Genomic DNA, 22,574 nt, shown 5'->3' on the forward strand with positions numbered 1-22,574 from the left:
ACATAGCTCTCAATACTTTAATTCTTTTTATCAAACATTCCTTCATTAAGTGCAAAGAGTAAACTTATGCCATTCACCACACAGCCTTCAGATGTTTATTGCTTCAGCATTTCTGAATCTAACATTTCATAGGATTGAAGACGGACATAAGACAGACACATGTACACTTTAACAAGAAGGCCAATTGACCCCATACAACATTTTTCTAATAAAAATATATTTTCATAATCTCAGTCCTCTGTACAGGTAAAAAAAACATATTTACAGGAACGCCAGACAAATGACAGTGTAAAGGTTTCTAATGCTACGTTCAGTTCAGGGCTCAGAGCTGCCGGGGTGTTTTTAAAATCACCAAATGTTACTGAGGGTGGAGGTGAAGTGCAGTCGGGTTCGCCAACAGTCCGAGGATGGTGGAGAGACAGTGAAGCTTCTCCTTGACGTGCTCCGGCAACTTCTCGTTCTCTTTATACCTGTGGAGATGGCAGACATGTCTCAGATTAAGGTAAACCTGTATCAACAATCCATTAGCAACTGCATCTTCCAAGAGAGGTTTACACTGTGATTTAAAACGTAACCCTAATGTATCCTGTTCAAATTGATCGATTTGAGAAATGATTTTTAAAAACTTTCAATAACTTATGGAGTTTTAGGAAATATCTTATTCATGTTTCTATATTTTGGATCAGTGTTTTGTCTCACTGTTGATGAACTTTGATAAAAATACATTTTTGCATTTGTCACAATGTTTTTATTACTGTTTATTGATTTGAACATAGGTTGTGTAAAGAGAGATGAAACATTTGAAGATCCTACTAAGATTGGCAGATCATTACTTTTGCAGAGTTCAGAGGGTTAAATACTTGTTACAGCTCCAGTAAATCTCCCAGTTTAGGAACAGCTCTCTAACAACACTCATCATTACTTGATCAGCTGAATCCCGGCAGCCAGCGTTTTAATAATAAAGCTGAAAAACACACAAGCCTGTTTCATACCTAGTGATCTTCCCCTCTGGAGACGTGTAGGTGATGCAGGAAACTCCAGCCTGAACCACCAGCTGAGAGCCGTTGTTGAACTGAACCCACACCTCTCCACTCGTCAGCTGCAGAGACATAAACCAAGAGACCCGCTCTCTAAATCACAGAAAGATTTTATTTGCAGATCATTTAATAATGGGTTCATATATTAAATGATTACCTGAGATGCCCATCCAACGTTTGGCACAAATATTGACTTCACCACTTTTCCTGTGCTTTGCACCAGGTCCTGTCGCACAGGGGAGCTTTTCTTACTCATGCTGGCTGAGGTGAAATCGGACCCATTGTATGACATCATCTGAAAATACAAATTAAAAACATATTAGAAAAAATCTCAGTGAAGCTGTCGACCAGTATGACTGTTAACAAAGTCTGACCGATTTTTTGTGGGGGCCAAAATGTGTCCGTAATCAGTATTAAGAGATATACATTTCCAATGCCAATATAAGGGCTGATGATATAACAAACTATTTGGCAATGATTCTTAATATGTTGCCGTCTAACTGTTGAGGCATCTAAACCATTTAATATGATCATACATCTACAGTGTGAGGTTGAAACACTCGCCGAAGGAGTTATCTGTGGAGGATGAGGAGGTGAAGCTGAATCATGGGGCACTGGGTGGGGGTGCAGGGTCGACAAGCATGGGGAGTCTGGGTTCGTAGGCCTCCTACGAAGAAAAACATTAATCAAACATCACACAAGATGAGAAAACATGGAGCGTACAATCCACAGAATCCTCCTCTCACCTGCCGATGGTTATGGGGAAGAAAGGGATGTTCTTGGTGCTGCGCTGCTCCTCCGCGGTGATGGCAGCCTCTAGTGACAGACACATGCTGTGGCCCTCGTCCGCCAGCTCCACGTAGAGCCTGCTCTCTGGGCTCAGGCCGCTCAGACCCACCTCGCCCTTCACTGTGTACGACTTCCCACTCTTCTCCACAACTCGCACCAGCTCTGACGTCTTGTGGGACTTTGCTCCTGGAGGCAAAAATGTTTATGAAGCGTTATTCATTAGCTCAGTGCGTCTTCTCCCTCATTCTCAGATCACATGTTTCAACACACACAATAACTCACCGTCAAAAAAGCAAACCTCCAGGTCTGCGCTGGGAGTGTTCTCCATCAGCATGACCTTAGCGTACTTGGTGTAAAGCGTCACTTTAGGAGTCTTGGATTTCACAAGCTGCACAAACTTGGAGGCATATTGGTATTTCTTCCAGTATTTTTCTATCAGAAAGAAAAACAAAGCTATTAAGTACTATATCAACTCAATTTTTACTTTCGTTGATGTTATTGAGTATGAAGTGTCCTTTAAAATACCTGGAAGATCGTCATAGCTACAAATCAGAATGTCTTCTGGAGGAGCGGGGGGGCAGTCAAGCACAGGAAAGCCCTTTCCATTGTTGGGCTGGTATATGGTCACCTTCATAAAACCAAAATAATAATAAGGCACCAATCCCAAAATGTATTATTATAATACAGAGTGTATTATCCCAAAATATGAATGTGCTCCTATGATATCTACCCTCCAACAGAAAATCTACAATAAGTTACTGAGTAATATTCAGAGTGCCACATCGTGAGCTCACCATCGAACCATCGCAGGAAATCCGAAGGACTTCTTTCACTCTCTCTTGACCACTGTGGTTCTTTAACAACTCCATACACACTTCACCTGTGTCCATGATGCTCACCTGTATGGAACACAAGAAAACATCACTTAGACCTGGAAAATGTTCACACGGTGAATATTAACAGATTTTTTTTTTTTTAAACATAAGAAGCAATATCTTACAACAGCATTTTTGGTCTTCTGTCTGATAGGCTTCAGCCTGGCCGCACACAGAGGCAGGATTATGTCTCTCAGCGTTTTCTTCTCCTTTTCTGTGCTGGGTCTGGCTGAAGGAGGGTTTAACTCTCTGCCGTGAAGAGGCTGGAACTCTGCTCCAGGTATATTCTCTTTGTATGAATCAGGGTTGGAGGACAGCTGGTGGTGCAGATGGTTCTGGCTGTGGTGTGGATTCACCCCTCGGCCCATGGGCTTATCTGACCAGGAGTTGTGAACCCCTAAAGGTCCTCTGCTGCTGCTGCTACTGTGAGTGCTGCCGTCTGTTGGCCTCTGTCCAGAGCCTGAGATGAGAAAATATTGGTTTAGACTTGCTTAAACTTCTTTATTTTATTGTTTTTAAGAGAGTTTAATTGTTAATTCATAATTTTAAACCCCTTTGGGTTTAAAGGGTGACTGGACAAGTCTCCCTTTTCACTAACAGCTACAAATGATTTCATATATAGACGTTTGTTAGCTCCGCCAACGAGGTTATGTTTTCATTGCCATATGTTTGTCTGTCAGTAGGATTACTCATAAACTTCTCCATTCATTACGGAGCAGTGGGGCATGGATCCAAAGAAGAAGCGGGCAAATTTTGGATCTAGTCCCGATAATCCCAAAATCCAGGATTTCCCCCCCACTTTCTTAAACATGGTGAAAAAGGACGCGTTTCCTTCTAGTTACTAAAAGTGTTGAAATTAAATAAGCTCGCTCATAAGGCTCTAGCAATAAATCGGAATCTGTCACAAATTCACAGATCAAAATGTTTAAAAAAAAACATTTAATTCACCGTCATTATTGAGCCAGTTGGTGACTCCCTCCAGGTCCTGAAATTGCAGGCTTGGTGGATGTGCCGTCTGTGTGGATAACGAATACCCAGAACTGAAAAAAGTCCAAATGAAATCCATTAGTGTCATGTTACGTGTGAAAAATGATTAGAAGATGAATGGAGAGAAGTCTTACTTTGCCAATTGTTTGACAGGAGGAGATGGGAGTCTTCCATGTTCTGAAAATGGGTGTTGGGTGGAGGGCATGGAGAAGACTGGTCTTCTAACAACAGTCAATGTGTCTTCTGAGTGGCATCTCTCCAGCTCATGACTCGACCCCTGTCCTGACGAACAAGACCCAGAGCGATCTGAGGAATGAGCCCTCCTCAGATATCGAGAATGAGGCTGTCCGCCCTCTCCACCAGGGAAGGCCCTGCTCCTGCCCTCTCTATGAAATCTGTCTCCCGGGTGCTGCATATGCCACTGGTCTCCATCCTCAAAGCAGGCGCTGATCGGTTGGCGTTGCAGGTTTGGAATGGGCATCATGCGATTAGGCAGGGCAGGGCCAATCATGTGCTTGGTTCTCCTCTGGAGGCGGCTGCCGCTGCTGGCTGAGGTGGAGGAGGTGCAGGTTGGGGAGATGGTGGCGATACCGCTGTCCATGGATCCTTCATCCCCCAGCACCAGCTCCTTGGTCCTGACCAGCAGGCTGTGGGTCATGAACGGGTGGTCCAGCACTGCAGAGAGGCTGGGCCGCTGGTTGGGGTCCCTCTGGAGCAGCTGATGGATCAGATCCTGGGCCTCTAGAGAAATATGACTTGGCATCTCATATTCACCAAGAACCACTTTGGACAAGGTATGCTTGACTGTGTCTGTGTCAAATGGAGGGCGCCCCATCAAGAAGGCGTAGAACATGCAGCCCAGTGACCAGACATCTGATTCCAAACCATGAGCGCTGTGAGTGGCCACCTCTGGGGAGATGTAGTTGGGTGTTCCACACATGGTGAAGTGCTTTTCAGTCGGGAGCTTGAGCTGAGTCGCCAAACCAAAGTCTGCTATCTTAATGTTCATGTTGCTGGACAGCAGAAGGTTGGACAAGGTCAGATCTCGATGCAAGATGCCGTGAGTATGTAAATACAGCATACCTTTAACTATTTGATGCATAAAATGTCTCGCTGTGGAACAAGATAAACAAAACATTCAGAGACAGGCAGCTCACAAAACAGAGAGCGTTTGCTGCAACTTAATTCTTTATTCATCTTCAAAGTTAAGATATTCTTCCTGACCTTCATCCTCTGAGAAAGGCGTCTTGTTCTCTCTAAGGTACCGAGTCATCTCTCCATTGTGGCACATCTCCAACACCAGGTACACATAGTTGCTGTCCTCAAAGTAGTTGTATAGCTAAAATAAAAAAGATATGATATAAATAACACTGTATTTATCATCATGTCAAAATGAGAAGAAAAACAAATTGGATTTCAGTCTGAAATATTGTAGCTATGAGGTGCAGAAAAAATGTGGGAATAATGAAAATGCACAACAGTCTCTAAACAATGGTTAATAGTTAAAGCTATAACAATTACCAGCCCTAAAATTTGGAAGATGAAATTGGACGAAAGATGATAACACTGAACACAATAAATTACCATGGCAACACCCGGACAAAGCCAATACCCAGACTCAAACACAGATGACATGCTGCACACTGTAAATGTACGGGACTGGATTACTTTGCCTTTAACTGAAGCAAGTTTTACAGAGAGGAATATCTTAGAATTAATGTCACAAAGAAAATACACATGAAGCTTGTTGTGGCGGGATTATGATCCACTGTAACTTGAGCTTTGCAACCGTTACCTCGAGTATCGAAGGGTGTTTCAATCGGCAGTGAATCTCCACCTCGTTTGTCACGCGCTGGACCATACCAGCCTTCTGCATCGCTTTTTTGTCAATCTGCAGACAGGAGCAACAGACACATAATTAACCACCTGCCACTAACAGGATCAACGTATCAAATGGGAGCACGGTGGTTAGTTCAGGTGGCTGATCGTCAATCTGTCGCCCACAAAGACATTGAACTCTTCAGACCTCAGCCAAGAGGAGACAAGGGACCACGACGATCCCATGGGAGGCGACTTAAGGTCTAAAAATCCAACAGTTCCTGTTCGCGCTTCAACGTACAGAAGAAGCTATAATTACCTCCCATCACTGACAAAGACGTAAATAGTGAAGGAAGGATTCTTACCGTTTTGATGGCCACCTCCAGACCCGTTTTCATCGATTTTGCCCGGTACACACATGCAAATGAGCCTTTCCCGAGGAGGGTGAGGACCTTAAAGTCCTATAGAAAAAGACAGAGGAATAAACATTAAGATCTACAAACGATCACTTGTAAAGTTTAGGATAGAAATCAACTCTGTTAAGTTCTAAATACAAGCAGAATCTTTTCTCTTTTTTATCCTGATACCTCGATCCTGAGCTCCTGAGCATAAGATAACCACTGCTCTTCCTCCCTGCTGGTCCGCATGTCCCCAGAAAGGTTTTGAAAGAGACAGTGAATGACTTGATCAAACATCGTCCCCCTCGCCTGCGACATGCTGACTGTACCGGAGAGTTAGCGGACAGTCCGAGGGACCCCCGACGAGCTGGCATCGGAGAAATCCTCCCACAACAAACGTTAACTGTCAGACACCTGACGCTGCCATATGGCCCAACCACAACCTCCAATTATCCCGGCTCTCCTCCCGCTCACCGGGGCCACTCGTAGCCGTCTCCAGGCGACATCACCAAACTGATGCTGGGAGGAGGAGGAGGAGGAGGAGGAAGACTGTTTGTCCCTAGAGAGCAGCCCGGGGCCACGATGACACACCCAGGCTGCAGAGGACACTACCAACAATAACACTAGCAATAATAATAATATAAACGCCAATTTTTTTATTAAAGCAACCACTTTCCACACAGGAAACACCAGCAGCCAAACACGAGGAAGTGTAGGTTAATACAATGCTTACGTTATTGTAAGTTAAATGGCCGTAGCATCACAGTAGCGAATAGTGATAGGTTCAATACATTCAACTTTAATGTGGTTAACATTTAGCGTTACGAAGTAGCAGCAAACAGCAGTTAACAGCAGCCTCGCGAGCTTTTTAAACCGTTAGCATGAGCTGCAAACGTACATTTAACTCGAGGTAGCTGCGCCCGTCTGAAGTTAGCTCGCTAGCGTTAGCCAAACAAAGAACTCACCTCGATCTTTTCTCCGATAGAAACACTCATGGCGCCCGTTTATCGCCTCGCGGCTTCATGCGGGGTTTGTTCCACAGTTCCTCGGTGCGTGGAGCTCATGTAAGGCCGGTGCACGGGTCCTCACGGGGCAGATAAACGCAGCTCCCCCGTTCCCCTCCAAAACTTTGCCACTTCTTCCATTTTGAATATATCCGCCCGTTACTACCGTGCTGACGTCACAAGACTTTACGTTGCTCGACACCAAGCGGAGTGTGCCACGCCCCCTTGAAGAGGGCTCCACACGTGTACGAGTGAATCTACAAAGCCAGTGTTTATACCTGTTGTCTGAGTTTAGTTGCGCTTTTCATTTTGTATCTTTAGAGTTTTTCATGTGTATTGCATGTGTGTATAATACATGTCGTCAGGTCTGTGCTTTCAGGGCTCAAGTCTGAATTTTAAACATGTAAACAGGTTGTGCTTTCATCAATCACAGTGTTAAAAATGTAATTAGAAAATAATGTATCATGAAATAAGTACTGAGCTTAGTAGATAGATAAAAGACACAACTAAAGATATCTATGATCCTAATTTAATACATTTGATCCTAAGTCCGTGATATCAGGGCCCTGGCAACGTTGGCGCCCTAGGCGAGATTTCAAATTGGCGCCCCCCAACATACACACGCAAACTGTCATGCATCCCCAAGAACGTTTGGACTGTATACAGATGCATACACAGGCGTTCAAATTGTAAGCTATAAAAAACAATAAAAATATATAATAAAAATATAAAAAGAATCTGAAATCAGCTGTACTGATAGCATATCATGTCCGTCGACTAAATTAAACATTAATGATGTCCACAATCGGGGTGATTCTTACCTCTATATTGTTCTTTCTTCTCCTCCCCTACTTTGCGGTGCTTTCTGAATTGTGCACCTGATAATTTAATCTTTTTTTGATTAATCTTTGAGTCTAACCTCAGTCTATCACCGCAGCGTGTACGTCAGGGACACACCTGAGGCGGAAGCGCAAATTCTCAGCGAGCCGCCGCCTGACTGTTCACACAGGGAGCCATCCAGGAGGATGTTGTAGATGCTGGCTTGCCTGTCCACGGAGCCACGGGTGGTGACATCAGCAAATGTCCCTACTATGCTGCCAAAATGAGTTGTTTTTTATACTTCTCTTTGTATGCATCATGCTGCTATGAGGAACTGTTGTGAGGTTGTTGTTGTTGTTAAGGTTTGTTTTTCTCTTTTTGTGCATCTAGCGGCGTCGAGTGGAACGGCATATGCCGGTCAACTCGCCATGGCCGTACTCCGACACCCAACGGGACAGGTTCTGTTTGCGACTTGGATTGCTGCTCTGAGAAACATTGAGGGAAGGCAAATGAGGAGATTGAGACCATTTCATAGTTTAATACAAACATTCTTTAGGGGTCCAAGCTAATTCAATATTGCACATTGCTAAAGAGGGAAGCTGAATGTTTTTTTCTTTATTTTATATTTAAATTTACATAGTATAATATATTGTGAAATGAATAGCTGGTTGAAGTCCTGCCAACACGACAGCCTGCCAAACTTTAGCAATTACATTAACATTAAGGATTGGATTACCTGCTCATTCCCATGAGAAACTAAGCACAGGAAGAAGATGCACAAATTGCACCTGTAGACTTTTTTGTTTGGCTGGTCATGATACACCTGTGTTTTGATTTTTGTGAAGATCTGTCAATGTGAAAGTGTTCAAGGGGTCCCGGGGGGCACCGTTGAGCCATTTTACCACGCCCATTGAAATTTCCTCCAGAATACATACATTTTCACCTCTCTCTACTTTTCTGCAAATTTTAGTAAGAATTTGAGCATGTTAAAGCTCTCAAGAAGTCAATTAATTTGCCTGCAAAATAACAATAATTACAATTGACTGTCTGTCAGTGCTCGGGCCCTAATAAATCAAATAGTGTGACATTTTTATCCCTCTCTCAGTCCATCACTTTGATTCAGATTGAAAGATTTCTGGTGAAGGATTATCTCATGAATGCTGCAGAGCATTTGAGTGAAGTGTAATTTCCCTATTTTAAAGTGGAAAGAGTTTGAATTGTAGTAAACTAACAGAGTGAGAGTGTATATCCCAAAAAACAAAGCTGATGATCTGAGGTTAAAGACTTGTCACCTGTGTATTTGCATGTAATAGCCGTTTTGAAGTCAATCTATAGATCTATCAAACAATCATATAGGCTTTACAGGACATATGCACATATTCCCTTTTTAAGGATAGGTGGAATTATGCTCAGTTTAATAACTGTAAACTGAACTACTTTATAAGACTGCTATCATTTGAAAATATGCACAGTTATCCCCAGGAAGACGAGACATAGTGTTGCATTCAGTTGTGTTTTTGAAAAGTGCCTGCAAATTGTTGGTTGATAAATGAATAAAAATAAAACAAACTAAAAAACAAACTAAAAAGACTGCGTGAAATGGGTTTGAAGATCAAATTGTGAAAGTTAAGTTACAAAGCTGGTTTTACCGTAATGAGTCAAACTGCGTGGTTCCATTTGAAAAGATTCTCTGAATACAGTTTAGATGGCGAATCTCTCTTTTGAAATGTTAGGGACACAACTGGTGCAACAGTTGTTTCGCCCTAATCAAAATCAGTTAGCTGATTGTTAGGTATAATTAGGAAATATTTGGTTAATATTCTTTCAATCAAATAAATTGACTTAATATTAGTTATAATTCTGAGTCACACACATAACTGACTCAGAAGTGTTGTTCAATATGAAGTGAGAGTAATGGCAAAATCGTATAGTGAAATAAAAAAACTGGAACAACTTAATTATTTCTTACCTACATTAAACATATCATGATTTTTTTCTTGTATTTATTTAACTTCAAACATGAGGATCCACATACATGATGCCTTCAAGCTTCATTTTACCAGCTGACTGGTAAATAATGGCATTCAGGTCTGTCGGTACCCTCTAATACCTGTGGTTCTTTGTTGCGTCTAATTCTTTCAGTTTCATTGGCCATTAGCCAAACAGTGTCCTTCTTAATTGTTTTTCCAACAAATCTTAGTATGTAACCTCCACAGTGGGCTGTCCTTACCTCATCCCATGAAATCTAAAATTTTTCAGTGTAAAGAAATGTTGCCATTTTGAGATTACATTTATTTATTTTATCCATCTTTAAACCCTAATAGAAAAAGCAAGAAAAAGAAAAAGCCAACCAGTCATTTACTAAAGATATTTGATGTGTCAAGCATTGCTGTTGGGATTTCTAGGACTATGTTATTTATGTACATGCTGGCTGCTTTCATTTACTAAAATACTATTTACAGTCTCTAAACATGAACATCATTTCAAACTCATTGAATACAAATATATATAATATATGTATTATTGCATACATACTAATATTTCCTCAATAGTAACTGATTGCACAGAGCTTACTGTTTCTGTTATGAGTGACATGATTAACTGCTGATACTGGACTATTATGAGACACATGGAATGCAAACACGAAGTGCACCTTGCTGTACGATACAGAGGAAACAGTTTTTACGTCAGGATCAGAGTTTAATCTATTGCATCATTCTTTGATTTATTAAGTAAGAGAATAAAGCACACAATTGTCACACATGAGGATGAAAGGTTGAAAAGAAAAACCTCAAAAGGTCCAATGAGGGGCGACTCCACAAAGTGGTTGGTGAGGTTTGAAGTGTGGTCCCAGGTATCGATGTTTCTACTGTCTAAATGGTCAGTGGTGGCAAATGCAGGGATGGAGGCCGAGTTTGAGTCTCAGACACAGATCTCAGTCCACCTCCATCTCTTTCGTGCCAGGCTTTGTCTGCTGGCTCCCCTTTGCGTCTGCCTTCCACTCTGCTCCTTCTTTGGCAGTCGGGCCGTTATGAGCACCGCTGTGTTGGTCGTTGACCTCAGAGGCCTCCTCCACGCAGGGCTTTGGCCTGTTGACCACTGGGTTACATACCTCATCCAGTTCCTGGTGAGAGGGTTGTTGGCAAAATGTTAAAAAAATCGGCAGATCTCATCACTTCAACGGGAAGAAAGAATTAATTCAAATACCTGTATTTTGGCAATGATGTCTGCTACTTTAACGACAGGATCTTGGGTTATAGTGAGTTTGCTCTGTGAATTCATCTTGCTGTTCATCCAGCCCATGCTTTCACTCACACACTTCTCCACGGAGCTCATTTCCTCTGCACTCAAGTGTTGATAGCGCTCATCCTGGGAAAGAGATTGTGACATGAAGATTATTTTATAAGTCTTGACATTTACAATTTGTTCATTTGGTAGAAGTGGCCATGAACTCGGGTAAGACACTAAGGCTTCAGAGAGAGCTGGAAGTGTAATTACCAAGTACTTAAAGTGTTCAATAAGACAACATGTGGGATATCAGGTGAAGTGTGCAGAAATAAGAGCTACTTAGGCCTGCTAGGGTGTTACAGATGTTAGGAGAGGAAGTGCTTTTTTATTTATGCTTTATTTATTAATTACTAAAACATTATAAATAATAAATACATCATAAATGAATTAAGATTGGTTCTATCTATGAAACTAAAATTGACAATGTCACAGAAACCTTAAAAAAAGCATTTGAGCTACACAAAGTCAGATAGAAGCTCAGATTGAATGACACAGATCAGTGTGTTCAATATCTGAGATCCATTTGTACTGTGACACTTTGAGAAAACAGGTTGTCAAATTTTTAAACATTTAATTTTTTATTACAGGACAGTGTATCACGGGAAAAACAATGATTTACCTTCTGCTTATATGAATCCACAAACTTCATGTAGAGCTGCAGCTTCTTTCCCAGCTCCTCAAAAGCCCTGGGTCTGTCCTCTTGCTCTCTATGCCGATCCTGAATGGGTTCACCCAACCTCTGCAAAAATACTAGATCATTACTGTCTCTTAAAAAACTTAAAAACCTTTCAAATGCCTCAATATAGCCGAGTGAGTTCATATCTGAAGTTGAAAACAGACATTTTCTTGAAAGAACTACAAACAAACCTTGAGTGCCTCAAGCTTCTCCTCGTAGACTTGTTTGGGTTGATCCTCGCCGTCCTCATACAGCCAGTTCTCTGTGTCCTCCAGCATCAATGTCAGACGGTTACTGTCCTGTTAGTGAGGTTCAAACATATACAACGTGCTCATTTACTTTACTACATCAGGTTGACTAATATTATGGACGTACGTAAGAAAGCGGCACCTACCTCCTCTGTGATATACTTTTCATACACCCCACACAGTTTGCCCCGCAGATCGTATACGTACTCCTCCACTGCATTTTTAGCGTCATTCTGCTCCTTCACCATTTTGTCCTGAACAATCATCTGACTCTTTAGGAAAAAAACACACAAACACACAAATGACAAAGTATGAGGTCTGGTAACATCAAAGAAATAACAAAATATTAAATCACATCCACAAACAGTGCCATCAAAACAGATCTCAGAGTTTAATTAATACCTTTCTGAAAAAGTGTGTTCTAGTTTATAACAGGATACCGATTAATGAAAAGGTTATATATTTGTAATATATGAATTTTGTTTTCACTACAAAATAAGCAAAGATTGATGCACTGACTGAAAATGATTTTTCCAGAAATTCACGAGTGGTTGCGATTAAAAAAAATCTTATGTCAAAATCTGCCATCAAGACAAATGATACAATTTAATATTAAGACATGACCTGCATGTGTATTGGACTAAAGAAACAGACCTAAAGCTCTTCTTTATCCTCCCTTATCTAAAACATTTAGTTAAGATAACTTTATTCTACAGATTTATTAGAAGAGGGCAAAATGTGGAGCAATTTATTCCACTATAAAAAAGACAAAACCAATTTGTGATCGCTGAACTGTGGGCCCTTCTTAAAACAAATAGTGCTCCGAAAAAAATAATGGCAATTTGATGAGTCAGATCACAATAGGCCAACACTGCACATATCAAATTTTAACCCCAGTTTGTCCATTAGTGTTCAGGTCATCAGCATTTCGATCAGAACTCGGCTCTGCTTCTGCCAAGGCCATCGGGAGCTCTTACCTCATACTCCACAAAGTTATTAAGAACGTCACTGTCGAGCTGTCGAATGTTGTTGGCTGCGATGGGAAGATCAACACTCTTCACCTTGGCTTTGAGCTTACTTCCCCCGGCTGCTGGGTCCTGCTTTTCCCCAGAGGAACCCTCCTGGATCAGAAACCATTAAGACCAGACAAACTAGCATGATTTACTGTAAGAAAAAATGCATTGAATTGCAGCATTTACATTTTAATAAACATTTTTGTGAAGATTTTTTTGTAGGACTGCCTCGCCTCATTCAATTGTCAAATCTGGTTACAAAATGTAAGCACAAGAGTCATTTTGTAAAAACACAGGATACTTGTATTGGCTTAAAAGAAAATAGAAGAGCAAACCAAAGTTCAAGCTCCACTGACCTTACTGCTGGAACTATTTTCATCGTTCTGTTGATCCCCCTGGCTCTGACCTTCCTGGTCCACCTGCATTTTTGTCTGAGACACAACACACAATCAGCTGCTTTTATTCAAGCCTGGTTACTTGTAATGTTAAAGTCGTTTTATCAAATGACGCAATGGAAACAAATGATTGCAAATTATTCAATGTCAAGGCGAGGAAGAGACCATTTCACTGTGAATCAAACTGGGGGGGCTGACTGCCTGACTTTGCCCTCACTTAAGCAGAGGGGACAAAATAAAATCCCTTTACCTGATCCTCTGCTCGGCCTTCATTCTGCACCATTGGCTCCGAGTCAATTTGCATGTCCTCTCCCTCTCCTTTCTGCTTCTCGATCAGAGAGGCGCTCGACACACTGAAGATGCCATGGATGTTGACGCGCACTTTGACCTTCACCTTAGAACTGTCTCCATCCGGCTGTGGAACCACATTCTGTACTGAGAAACATCCTGATGGATGGAAAGAAAACAAATTAGTTTTTTTTTCATCTATATGTTCCCCTGAGCAGGCAGGTAGAAGGCAGTTGATGGTATTAACTGTTAATCCACCTGAGAGTACATCCCTATACACACATGTTCACACAGACAGGAGCCATCTGTGGTAGACTGAGCCTTATATCTAATTACCATCTAGGTTGTAGATTCCCACAGGGACTCAGCCACAATGCACCCCTATCTAAAAAAACTACCAAGAACAAGTTCACCACTCTCCTTGATGTAAAAGCTGCATATCTTCATAGTTTTCCACCCAAAAATCTGTGAATCTAACTAAGAAGTGGATCCCTAACAAGAATTTGTTTCTTTCAGAGTGCAGAATGGGATCCATGCCATACCTATCCTGTGGTCTGGGTACGGGAGCTCTGCAGGGCTACTGTAGAAGGCTTCCAGGTCAAAGGGCTCCTTCTTGTGGAAGGTGATTACTTTGGAAAACGGAGCAGCATGATTCTTATTGAACACCTCACAGTCGCTGTAAATGCAGCAAGAGAGAGAGGAAAGTCAGACTGAAGGTCAACTGAGTCGGCACACACTGATCTTCACGCTGGTTGCCATAGCTGGATTTCAGATGTCGAAGAATGACTCTAGAAAATTACACCGCTCAATCACAACATTAAAACATATTGTCTCCTATGTCTTTACCCAAGTCCATCCTCTTTTGGTGATTTCCAGCGGAGAGTGATGGGAAAGGGAACCACATCAGTGATGGAGAATTCGCGCACCTTAAAGGCTGGAGACAAGATTGCGCACTACACACACACGTCACACACACACAGACACACATTTACGGCATTATAGTACACTGAAGCAAAACATTAGCAATCCATGTGAGTGAAGAGTCATACCTGAAGTGCGCAGCCTCTTGCTACAGCTTCGTCTGCGTTGAGCGTGGTGCTGATGTCTTTGCAGAAAAACTTCCCTATCCGCTCCTTGAAGGCCGGGATTCTCGTGGCTCCTCCAACTAGCTCCACTGCATAGATGTCATCTCGGCTTAGCTCTGCCACGAATCACACAGGGCTTTAGTAGATTCTTCATTTATATGTTATTCAGACGAATACATTTAAACTTTGAAAGACATACTTGATTGTTCAAGCGCTGCTTTCAGTGGCATTTCCACCCTCATCAGATATTGAGCACACATGTCCTCAAAATGGCCCCTGTAGGATACAAATAGAGGGGAAAAAACGTTACGTTGCAAAAATTCGCACAATGGTGATATGAGTATTAAGAAGAAATCAATCTAAACTCATTTGTACCTGTTCATCCTGCTAGCAACATCAATGTCATTCATGAAGCACTCTATGTTCAGAGGCAGGTCGGAGCAGTTGGCACTCATGAGCTTCTTCAGCTTCTCGCACTCCTGGTGCAGCCGCAGCAGAGCCCTCGGGTTGTCCCTCACGTTGAGTTTGTACTTCCCCTTAAACTCCTCGCAGAAGTAATCTACCAGCACCTCGTCACAGCAACGCCCACCGAGGTACGGGTCGAACGCCGTGGCAAGGACCTGAGGGACCAGACTGACAATGAGCTTGGAGTTTAAAGGCGCTGGTGTGGATGGATTGATAAATCAAGGTGGGAAAATATTGAATGCTAACCTTGAGCTTGCCTTTGTTGAAGGCTGTGACTGAGACCTGGAATGACGAATGTCCCATGTCCACAAACACCACATTTCTAGGCCGCTCTTCTGGATTAGGAAGGTCCTGTTTGTAGATCCCATAGGCCAAAGCCACTGTTCAAAAGAAACAGGGTTTTATAACATTAAGAGTGAAACCAAGTGCTGAAGTCCTCTTCAAACAGTGCAAATACATATTATACTATTACGATATGACATCAGCAGAGGTAGGTACCATCCAAAAACTAATTATTAAATATTCCAATGTTAAGCTAATATTCAGATCCATAATCGTAATTTGGGGTTATTACTTAAAAGTTTAACATGCTCAAATGTTCAGAAAACACTTCACTTTGTTCATACTGTCCATTGCTGCAGCTCCTCTTTTCAGCCTCCGTCTGAAACACTTGGTTTTAGCTCCAGCTGGCCCACTCTGCTGTGATTGGTCGTCAACCGCTTCCGGCACATGTAGGAGAAGTCGGTTTCTACTCTCACTTTACCTGGTTTTGTTAGGGGCCGTGCCGGACAAGATAAACTGAAAAACTATATTATGTCTCCTTTAGAAACCAAATCTGTGACGTGTTACTTCTTAATCTTGTGCAGCCTTTCCTAAACATCACTTCTACAATTCATACAGGAGCACTGACCTGCAGTGGTGTCATTAAGTAGCCTCAAACAGTTCAGCCCCGCGATCTGGGATGCATCCAACACAGACCGTCTTTCTGCGTCCGTGAAGAAACTGGGGACCTATGAGGCAGAGCACCAATCAATGTGTGTCACTGAACCACAAAGTGAATTACGTGGAGGGTTTTCTGTATTCCATCACTCACAGAGATGACACAGTCCACCACCGGCTTCTTCAGGGCGCTCTCTGACGTCTCCCGCAGCTTGGTGAGCAGCATCCCTGTGATCTGCTCAACAGTGAACACTTTGTCCTCGTCCAAATAACGCACCTGCAAAAAGCAATGAAGACATCTGTAGACATCAGTGAATCCTACTCACTCATCATGTTCAGCATCGTGGCTGAGTTAAAATGAAACAAAGTTTGCGATGACAGCGCGAAATGATCAGCCTCAGAGAAATTGAGCGTAATAGAAGTGTGTGCAGTGCTCACCTTAATTCCAGTGTTTCCATTGGCCAGTTTCTGTAAACTGTAAGGCAGTTTGGGTTTTTCCGCTTGAACAAACATGTCATCAAATGCTCTGCCGTGGAACTTTTTGAAGCCATGGACTGTGTTTTTGAAGTTTGTGATCATCTGCAATAATAAAATACATTTCGCAATGAGATGTTTCATAGTTCCTCTGCAAATGTGAATTGTAAGAGGGATAGCAACAGTGTGTCTTATCGTTTCAGAGTGTTTTGTTGATGTTATTACACAGATAAGACAAAAACAAATGGGATGATCTTACTTGACTCTTTGCTGCATTTCCAATCAAGCGGTTTTTGGAGGCCAATGACACACAAGCCCTTGATGGAACACAAACACACATCAGCGAATTAGGGACGCTACGACAGTAATAATCCAGTTACTGCAACAGATGTGGCAGATGTGATGAAGCAGAACTGTAACAGACAGACGTCGGGTGATGAGGGGCCGACTTCGAGCTGGGAAATAACGCAAGGGGAGTCTGAGGGAGAGCCACGAAACTAGGGCAGTGAGACGGAACAGCTCGGCTCCCAAAGAAAGCTCATCCTGCGCAGAAAACAAATTACTAAAAGGCCTCTTGGTCTCTTTGACTTCAGCAGACAACCATTTCCCCTTTGCTGGCAGTGACAGGTCACTCCCTGGTTTCACCTTGCCATAACAATTTCCCTCATCATTTAAAGTAACTAGGCTCATCCCCCTTCACTATGGATCCCTGTTTTCAAGATGCTGCAGCAAAAAAACAACCTTCAGAAGCAGAAGCATCTCTGTGTTATGACATAAGAGCATTCATTGCATCCTCAATAAATAAATAAAGCCACGCCACTATCATGATGCGTGGATTTCTTTCCTGCACGAGCTGGTCCTGAAGAGCAGCATGGATGTGGTATTTTATTTTTGAAGGCCTTTAATTCAACCTACTTAATTTATTCTAGGACATATAGTAAATGTTAAATAATCTGGATAACACGTCTTTTTTGAGTTGCTGATCGGGGTCAACTTGACGCGCACTGAAGGGGCCATGTCAGAGAGGGAGCGAGAGAGCGAGAGAGAGGGGGAGGCTCGTCTCTCATAGCGTCATGTTGACCCGCAGTAACCTGCTGTGACGGTGAATAAACCAGGAGTCACGGGCCTCCTCACCATCACCACCGTCATGCCCCCCTGCGGCCTCCAGCGCTCAGCCAGTGCGCCTCCAGACTCACGCGTTGCGTAACAAACTCTCATCCAGACACAGCGATGATGAAGAGGATGTCCGTCAATATACTTACGGCGTGCATCTGTCACTGTAGTCATTGGCAATGGTTTCAATGCCGCCGCTCCGCGCCACGGCGATGTAACAGTTCTGGAAACCCACATCGATGCCGACCACTGACATGTCGAGTGCTCTTTGGATTCAGCTCTTCCAAGCCACGCAACGACCGCACTTGACACCTATGACAACAAACGTATATAGGTATACTCAATATGACGGTCCGGTCCTCCAATGCTTTTTGGGTAAATATATACGAGGCAGCTGTCGGAGAGTGCGCTCGCTGAATTACTCGCTGTTATGTAAGTCCGGCTGTTTATAGCAAACTCGTAGAGAGTCGTTCCCGGGCGGCGGTGATGCGCAGGGCTGATTCTCCCTCTGCTCCGCGGCCTCTACGTCAGCTAGCGGCCCCACCACGCCGATGCACCCGCCCCCAAACGCCTCTGATTGGCCGAATCGCACCCATCGCCCTTGTGTGATGAGTGCGATGCGCCCAAACGCCTCTGATTGGCCGAATCACACCCATCGCCCTTGTGTGATTGGTGCGACAGCCAACCGATGACGGAAGAATCTAGAATCCCTATCCTCTTTCAATGGAGAATACGTCACAGGTAATACAGGCACGTTTTCCCCTCTTGTTTAAAGGGAAAGTTCACCGAAAAAGAAAAATTTCACCCATTGTCTACTCACCATTATGCCCATGGAGGGGTGGCTGACGTGGTTGAGTCCAAAAAACACTTTTGGCGTTTCAGCCTTTATTGAATACAATTGGAGTAAATGGTGACCGTTTCTTAAAACGTTAAAATAAACTTGAAATGCCTCCATACTGCTCCTGTGGTGTCATGCAAGTGTCCTGAAGCCCCGACATTCATTCAACTCGAAATGGCGTCATTTACACCGTATCCTTTTATCCATTTTCTAGGCAGATACTTTCAGTGGCTTTGTTTTCTAAAAAAAATGTATTTACCCAGAATTTTCAAAACCGATTTCTTCACTTTTTTATTATCACCAAATACATCAATATCTAATAAAAACAGGAGGAGGCCCACCAACTTTCCCTCAGCCAGGGAAGGCAAACTGGACTTGACTTCGCACAACACAGGGCCCCAGTTGAAAAAAACACTCAATTTACTTAAATTGTATTAAAATGAATACCAAAACGAAGCGCAATAATACATTTTAGTATGCAATAGTTCATGTGCAATATAACCATGTTTAGCATCATATTATGTTCAATATTAATCCTATAGTACTTAATCCTATTATACCTGCTATTGCCAATTTAGTTTAATATTAGATTATTGCCTCACATAACTTATTGTACTTTCAATTATATTATTTTATACTTAATACTCAACTGTTGTAGTCTATTGTAGGCCTAATCTATTGTATAATCGTATTATATTATATCTAAAGATGGAACAAGAATTTCCCTTAAGATAAATCAAGTCTATCTTATCTTATTTAATTTTTAATTCACGCCAGCAGTTCACTTTGGCTCCACTTTTCTTCTTAGATTTTTATGGAACCATAAGATTACACCAATCGACATGAATTTGCATATGTGCATGACAGAGAAATCAGACAACACTCCTCTAAAGTGACATCTTAAGCACAGACCCTGACTTGAACCCTTGTTTCCTTGCTCAGGAAGCCGCTCCTTCACGTTGGGACGCAGCCTCACTGGCCTGAGAACAGGAAGTGGCAGTCTAACAAACTGAGCTCACCAGCTAGTTTTAGTCAGGTAGCTTAGCTCGGCATTTAACCCGATAGCCACCATGGGACTGTTCGGCAGATCAACGGAGAAACCACCCAAAGAACTGGTGAGTGCTGACAGCTGAGGGCCACCACTGTCTTTCAGATTTTCCTCCTTAGAAAGGGAAAAACGATTAGCCTTTAGCTAGCCTAGCTAGCGTTAGCTGTCACTTTAAGTCAGCTTCGTTCAAACTGTTGCTACTTTCGCTAATTGAATGCGAGACGATATACTCGTTAGAAATATCCCAACCATCCATGACACGTCCGGTAACATCATCACTAATGTATTAAAGGTTGTATGCTTGTTTATATCCGCTATCATCCGAGATATTTGTGATATTTTGGTGTGTTGAGAGCTAGACTGTTAGCATGTAAGCTAGCACAAGTCTACTGTCAGCCAGTGTAAACAAACCCTGATTTGTCTCGCTCGGGCTGGCCTCGTGCTGTGTTGCACTTTAGCAGGGATCATCTTCGTCGTCGTTTTAGTTTAGTGCAAAAACTTATATTGAGGCGATCATTAAAAATATACAATATCTGTTGAGGTCACACTTAAACAGCCTGTAATAACACTGTGTGTCATTTCAGATCAATGAATGGTCTCAGAAAATCAGGAAGGAAACGAGAGTGATTGACAGACAGATTCGAGGTAAGATAATATCAATATCAATATTTGAAGCCACCACCACAGAACAGCACTAAATAGAGATATTATCACAATCATCAAGTTCTACATCTGCTTTGACTCAGGTTCAATTAATTATCTCTAAGCAATGACATGAAGTACATAAATACTTATTTGCAATTGTTATAAACTAAAATAAGGGGGGGGGGGGTATAGACTCAGTAATCAGATTTTGCTGAATGATGAACAAATGAATGAATACGCCCTGCAGTCAATGACTTAATCGTTAATTCCCAATAATTTATTTGTCTTGTATGTACTGACATCCCCTTTTCTTTCAGATATTCAAAGGGAGGAAGAGAAAGTTAAAAGATCTATCAAAGAGGCTGCCAAGAAGGGTCAGAGGGATGTGTGTGTGATCCTCGCGAAGGAGATGATCCAGTCAAAACGTGCTGTCACAAAACTTTACGCCTCCAAAGCCCACATGAACTCCGTGATGCTCAGTATGAAGAATCAGCTCTGTGAGTTTCAGAGTACAGCAGCTATGTTTTTTCATCTTTAAGTCCACATTGTCAACTTTATGTCCACGTCTGTCAGTGAAGAAAGTTTATTTTTTGAATTTGTAGCTTTACTGCGTGTAGCTGGGGCCCTGCAGAAGAGCACCGAGGTCATGAAAGCTATGCAGAATCTAGTCAAAGTCCCAGAGATCCAGGCCACAATGAGGGAGCTGTCAAAGGAGATGATGAAGGTCGGCAGCAGCATCCAACATACATATATCATGTTTACAGTCAAGTTACAACAAGACGTTTGACTCTGCAGCTGACTCAGATCACTAACAAAACTTTCTGTCTTATAACGGAAGGAGTGGCCAAATCATCTTATCGTGTACTCCTGTTTATATTTCAGGCTGGAATCATTGAGGAAATGCTGGAAGACACATTTGAGAGCATGGAGGATGGGGAGGAGATGGAGGAGGAAGCAGAGGAGGAGGTTGACAAGATCCTCTTTGAGATCACAGCAGGTACAAATATTAGTTTAATCAGCACGTCTTTGTTTCCCTGTTCTACAATAAAGTTTTGGTATCTATCTTCTGAACCAAAGGTAAAGGTATACTGCAGATTAATAACACTGAAAGCTGTGTCATATTTGTATTTGCTGTGCTAGGTGCCCTTGGCAAAGCACCGAGCAAAGTCGTCGATGCCCTGCCTGAAATGGAGCCTGCAGGAGCCACTGCGGCCTCCGATGAAGAATCGGAGGAGGACATTGAAGAGATGCAGTCAAGACTGGCAGCTCTGAGGAGCTAAGGTGAACTGTCCCTGATGCACTCCATAAAGGACGGAGAGAACTCTGGTGTAGGGTTTACAGTGCTGAGCATCCTCTGTGCTTCGTATTATAACTATTATTACAATTCACATAATCAGTTGGGATTAACTTTGTGCTTTGGAAGTTAATAACTTAAAAAAGTTGTTTTTTATAGAACATTTGTTCTGCTCGATGAAAAGGTTTTTTTTTTTTAATCATCAAGGTGCAACTCCTTGGTAACTCTTTATTATCCAAAGTCAAACAGAAGGTTTAAGGAAGTGTATATAATGTAAGTATGAAAAGCCTGCTGTGCCTACAGTGCTTCATCATATTTTTCTCCCGTCCTGAGTTACGGACTGGTGGTGGAGGACTTGGGCGTTTAGGATCCAAACAAATAATTGATCGGTTTCTCATGAGTCCATTCTGCACATGAATTACATCCTGGATCATTATTCAGCAGTAGTTCTTATCTCTTAGCTTTTGGTTTGTAAGCAACAGCTGTTCTATTTACTAGTGCTTAGCCTGAAATGTCTGAAACACTATCGACGAAGGGTGGATTTCTCCTATGATTGCTTTATTTTCTGTACAGTCTAAAGGTGTCTATTCTGTATTTGGTCATACATGTGAAAATACACTTACACTCGCATTGACCAACCAATTCTTTTCATTAACATTCTGCGTGTTAAATGTTTTGACTTCCTGTCATGGTTGAGTTCCTTCTCAGTAGGAAGAGGCAGAGGAAATAGAAAGTTGGTCAGTGCAGAATCTTATGTATCGTGGATATATTGTGTGTATAAGTTTTCTATGTGAATGAGGAAAAAAATACGGAAATAAACTTTAAATAACAAAGTTTGCCAACAAGAAGAATGCATTACATCTATTCTAATCCCAGTGTTGATCATACTAACTTTTTTTCTAATTCAGCCCTTCAGCATTACAATTAATGCTAGATATTAGGTCTGTTAGGGAAGTCTGAACCTGCTGGTTTGCAATAGCTCACTCAGCAGGTTAGAATCTTTACTGCATGGATTCTTTCAATCTTAGCCCAGAGCTC

General features: G+C 42.2%; 3 protein-coding genes across 6 annotated transcripts; 1 reads left to right on the forward strand and 2 right to left on the reverse strand.

Annotated features, from left to right (window-relative positions):
* Positions 1–81: 81 nt before the first annotated feature.
* On the reverse strand, positions 82–7,059 carry plk4 (polo-like kinase 4 (Drosophila)). 2 transcript variants are annotated; one of them, XM_053434136.1, is made up of 15 exons: positions 6,870–7,059; positions 5,872–5,967; positions 5,484–5,579; positions 4,913–5,027; positions 3,823–4,801; positions 3,650–3,741; positions 2,827–3,161; positions 2,621–2,725; positions 2,352–2,454; positions 2,109–2,258; positions 1,784–2,012; positions 1,602–1,704; positions 1,195–1,332; positions 993–1,099; positions 82–470 (listed from the first exon to the last, which is right to left on the reverse strand). In XM_053434136.1, the coding sequence occupies exons 1-15, from the start codon at positions 6,897–6,899 to the stop codon at positions 359–361; spliced, it is 2,790 nt and encodes a 929-aa protein (XP_053290111.1). In that variant the 5' UTR covers positions 6,900–7,059; the 3' UTR covers positions 82–358. The 2 variants fall into 2 exon arrangements, with proteins under 2 accessions (XP_053290111.1, XP_053290110.1); XM_053434135.1 differs by lacking the exon at positions 6,870–7,059 and adding an exon at positions 6,094–6,332.
* A 3,347-nt stretch (positions 7,060–10,406) lies between these two features.
* Positions 10,407–19,514, reverse strand: hspa4l (heat shock protein 4 like). Of its 3 annotated transcripts, none has more exons than XM_053434707.1 (20): positions 19,462–19,514; positions 17,861–18,023; positions 16,858–16,915; positions 16,563–16,703; positions 16,279–16,401; positions 16,096–16,195; positions 15,432–15,565; positions 15,096–15,340; positions 14,920–14,996; positions 14,685–14,836; positions 14,482–14,588; positions 14,178–14,311; positions 13,598–13,794; positions 13,309–13,383; positions 12,917–13,060; positions 12,086–12,211; positions 11,883–11,990; positions 11,635–11,754; positions 10,935–11,096; positions 10,407–10,851 (listed from the first exon to the last, which is right to left on the reverse strand). In XM_053434707.1, the coding sequence occupies exons 2-20, from the start codon at positions 17,965–17,967 to the stop codon at positions 10,663–10,665; spliced, it is 2,499 nt and encodes an 832-aa protein (XP_053290682.1). In that variant the 5' UTR covers positions 17,968–18,023; positions 19,462–19,514; the 3' UTR covers positions 10,407–10,662. The 3 variants fall into 3 exon arrangements, with proteins under 3 accessions (XP_053290682.1, XP_053290681.1, XP_053290680.1); XM_053434706.1 differs by lacking the exon at positions 19,462–19,514 and adding an exon at positions 18,134–18,241; XM_053434705.1 differs by lacking the exon at positions 19,462–19,514 and having other exon boundaries at positions 17,861–18,235.
* chmp3 (charged multivesicular body protein 3) lies at positions 19,505–22,369 on the forward strand. Its single transcript, XM_053434708.1, has 6 exons — positions 19,505–19,664; positions 20,182–20,242; positions 20,560–20,739; positions 20,845–20,966; positions 21,125–21,239; positions 21,383–22,369. The coding sequence occupies exons 1-6, from the start codon at positions 19,620–19,622 to the stop codon at positions 21,520–21,522; spliced, it is 663 nt and encodes a 220-aa protein (XP_053290683.1). The 5' UTR covers positions 19,505–19,619; the 3' UTR covers positions 21,523–22,369.
* Positions 22,370–22,574: the final 205 nt, after the last annotated feature.

Source organism: Pleuronectes platessa, chromosome 11 (assembly GCF_947347685.1).
Source record: "Pleuronectes platessa chromosome 11, fPlePla1.1, whole genome shotgun sequence".
Classification (NCBI taxonomy): Eukaryota; Metazoa; Chordata; class Actinopteri; order Pleuronectiformes; family Pleuronectidae; genus Pleuronectes; species Pleuronectes platessa.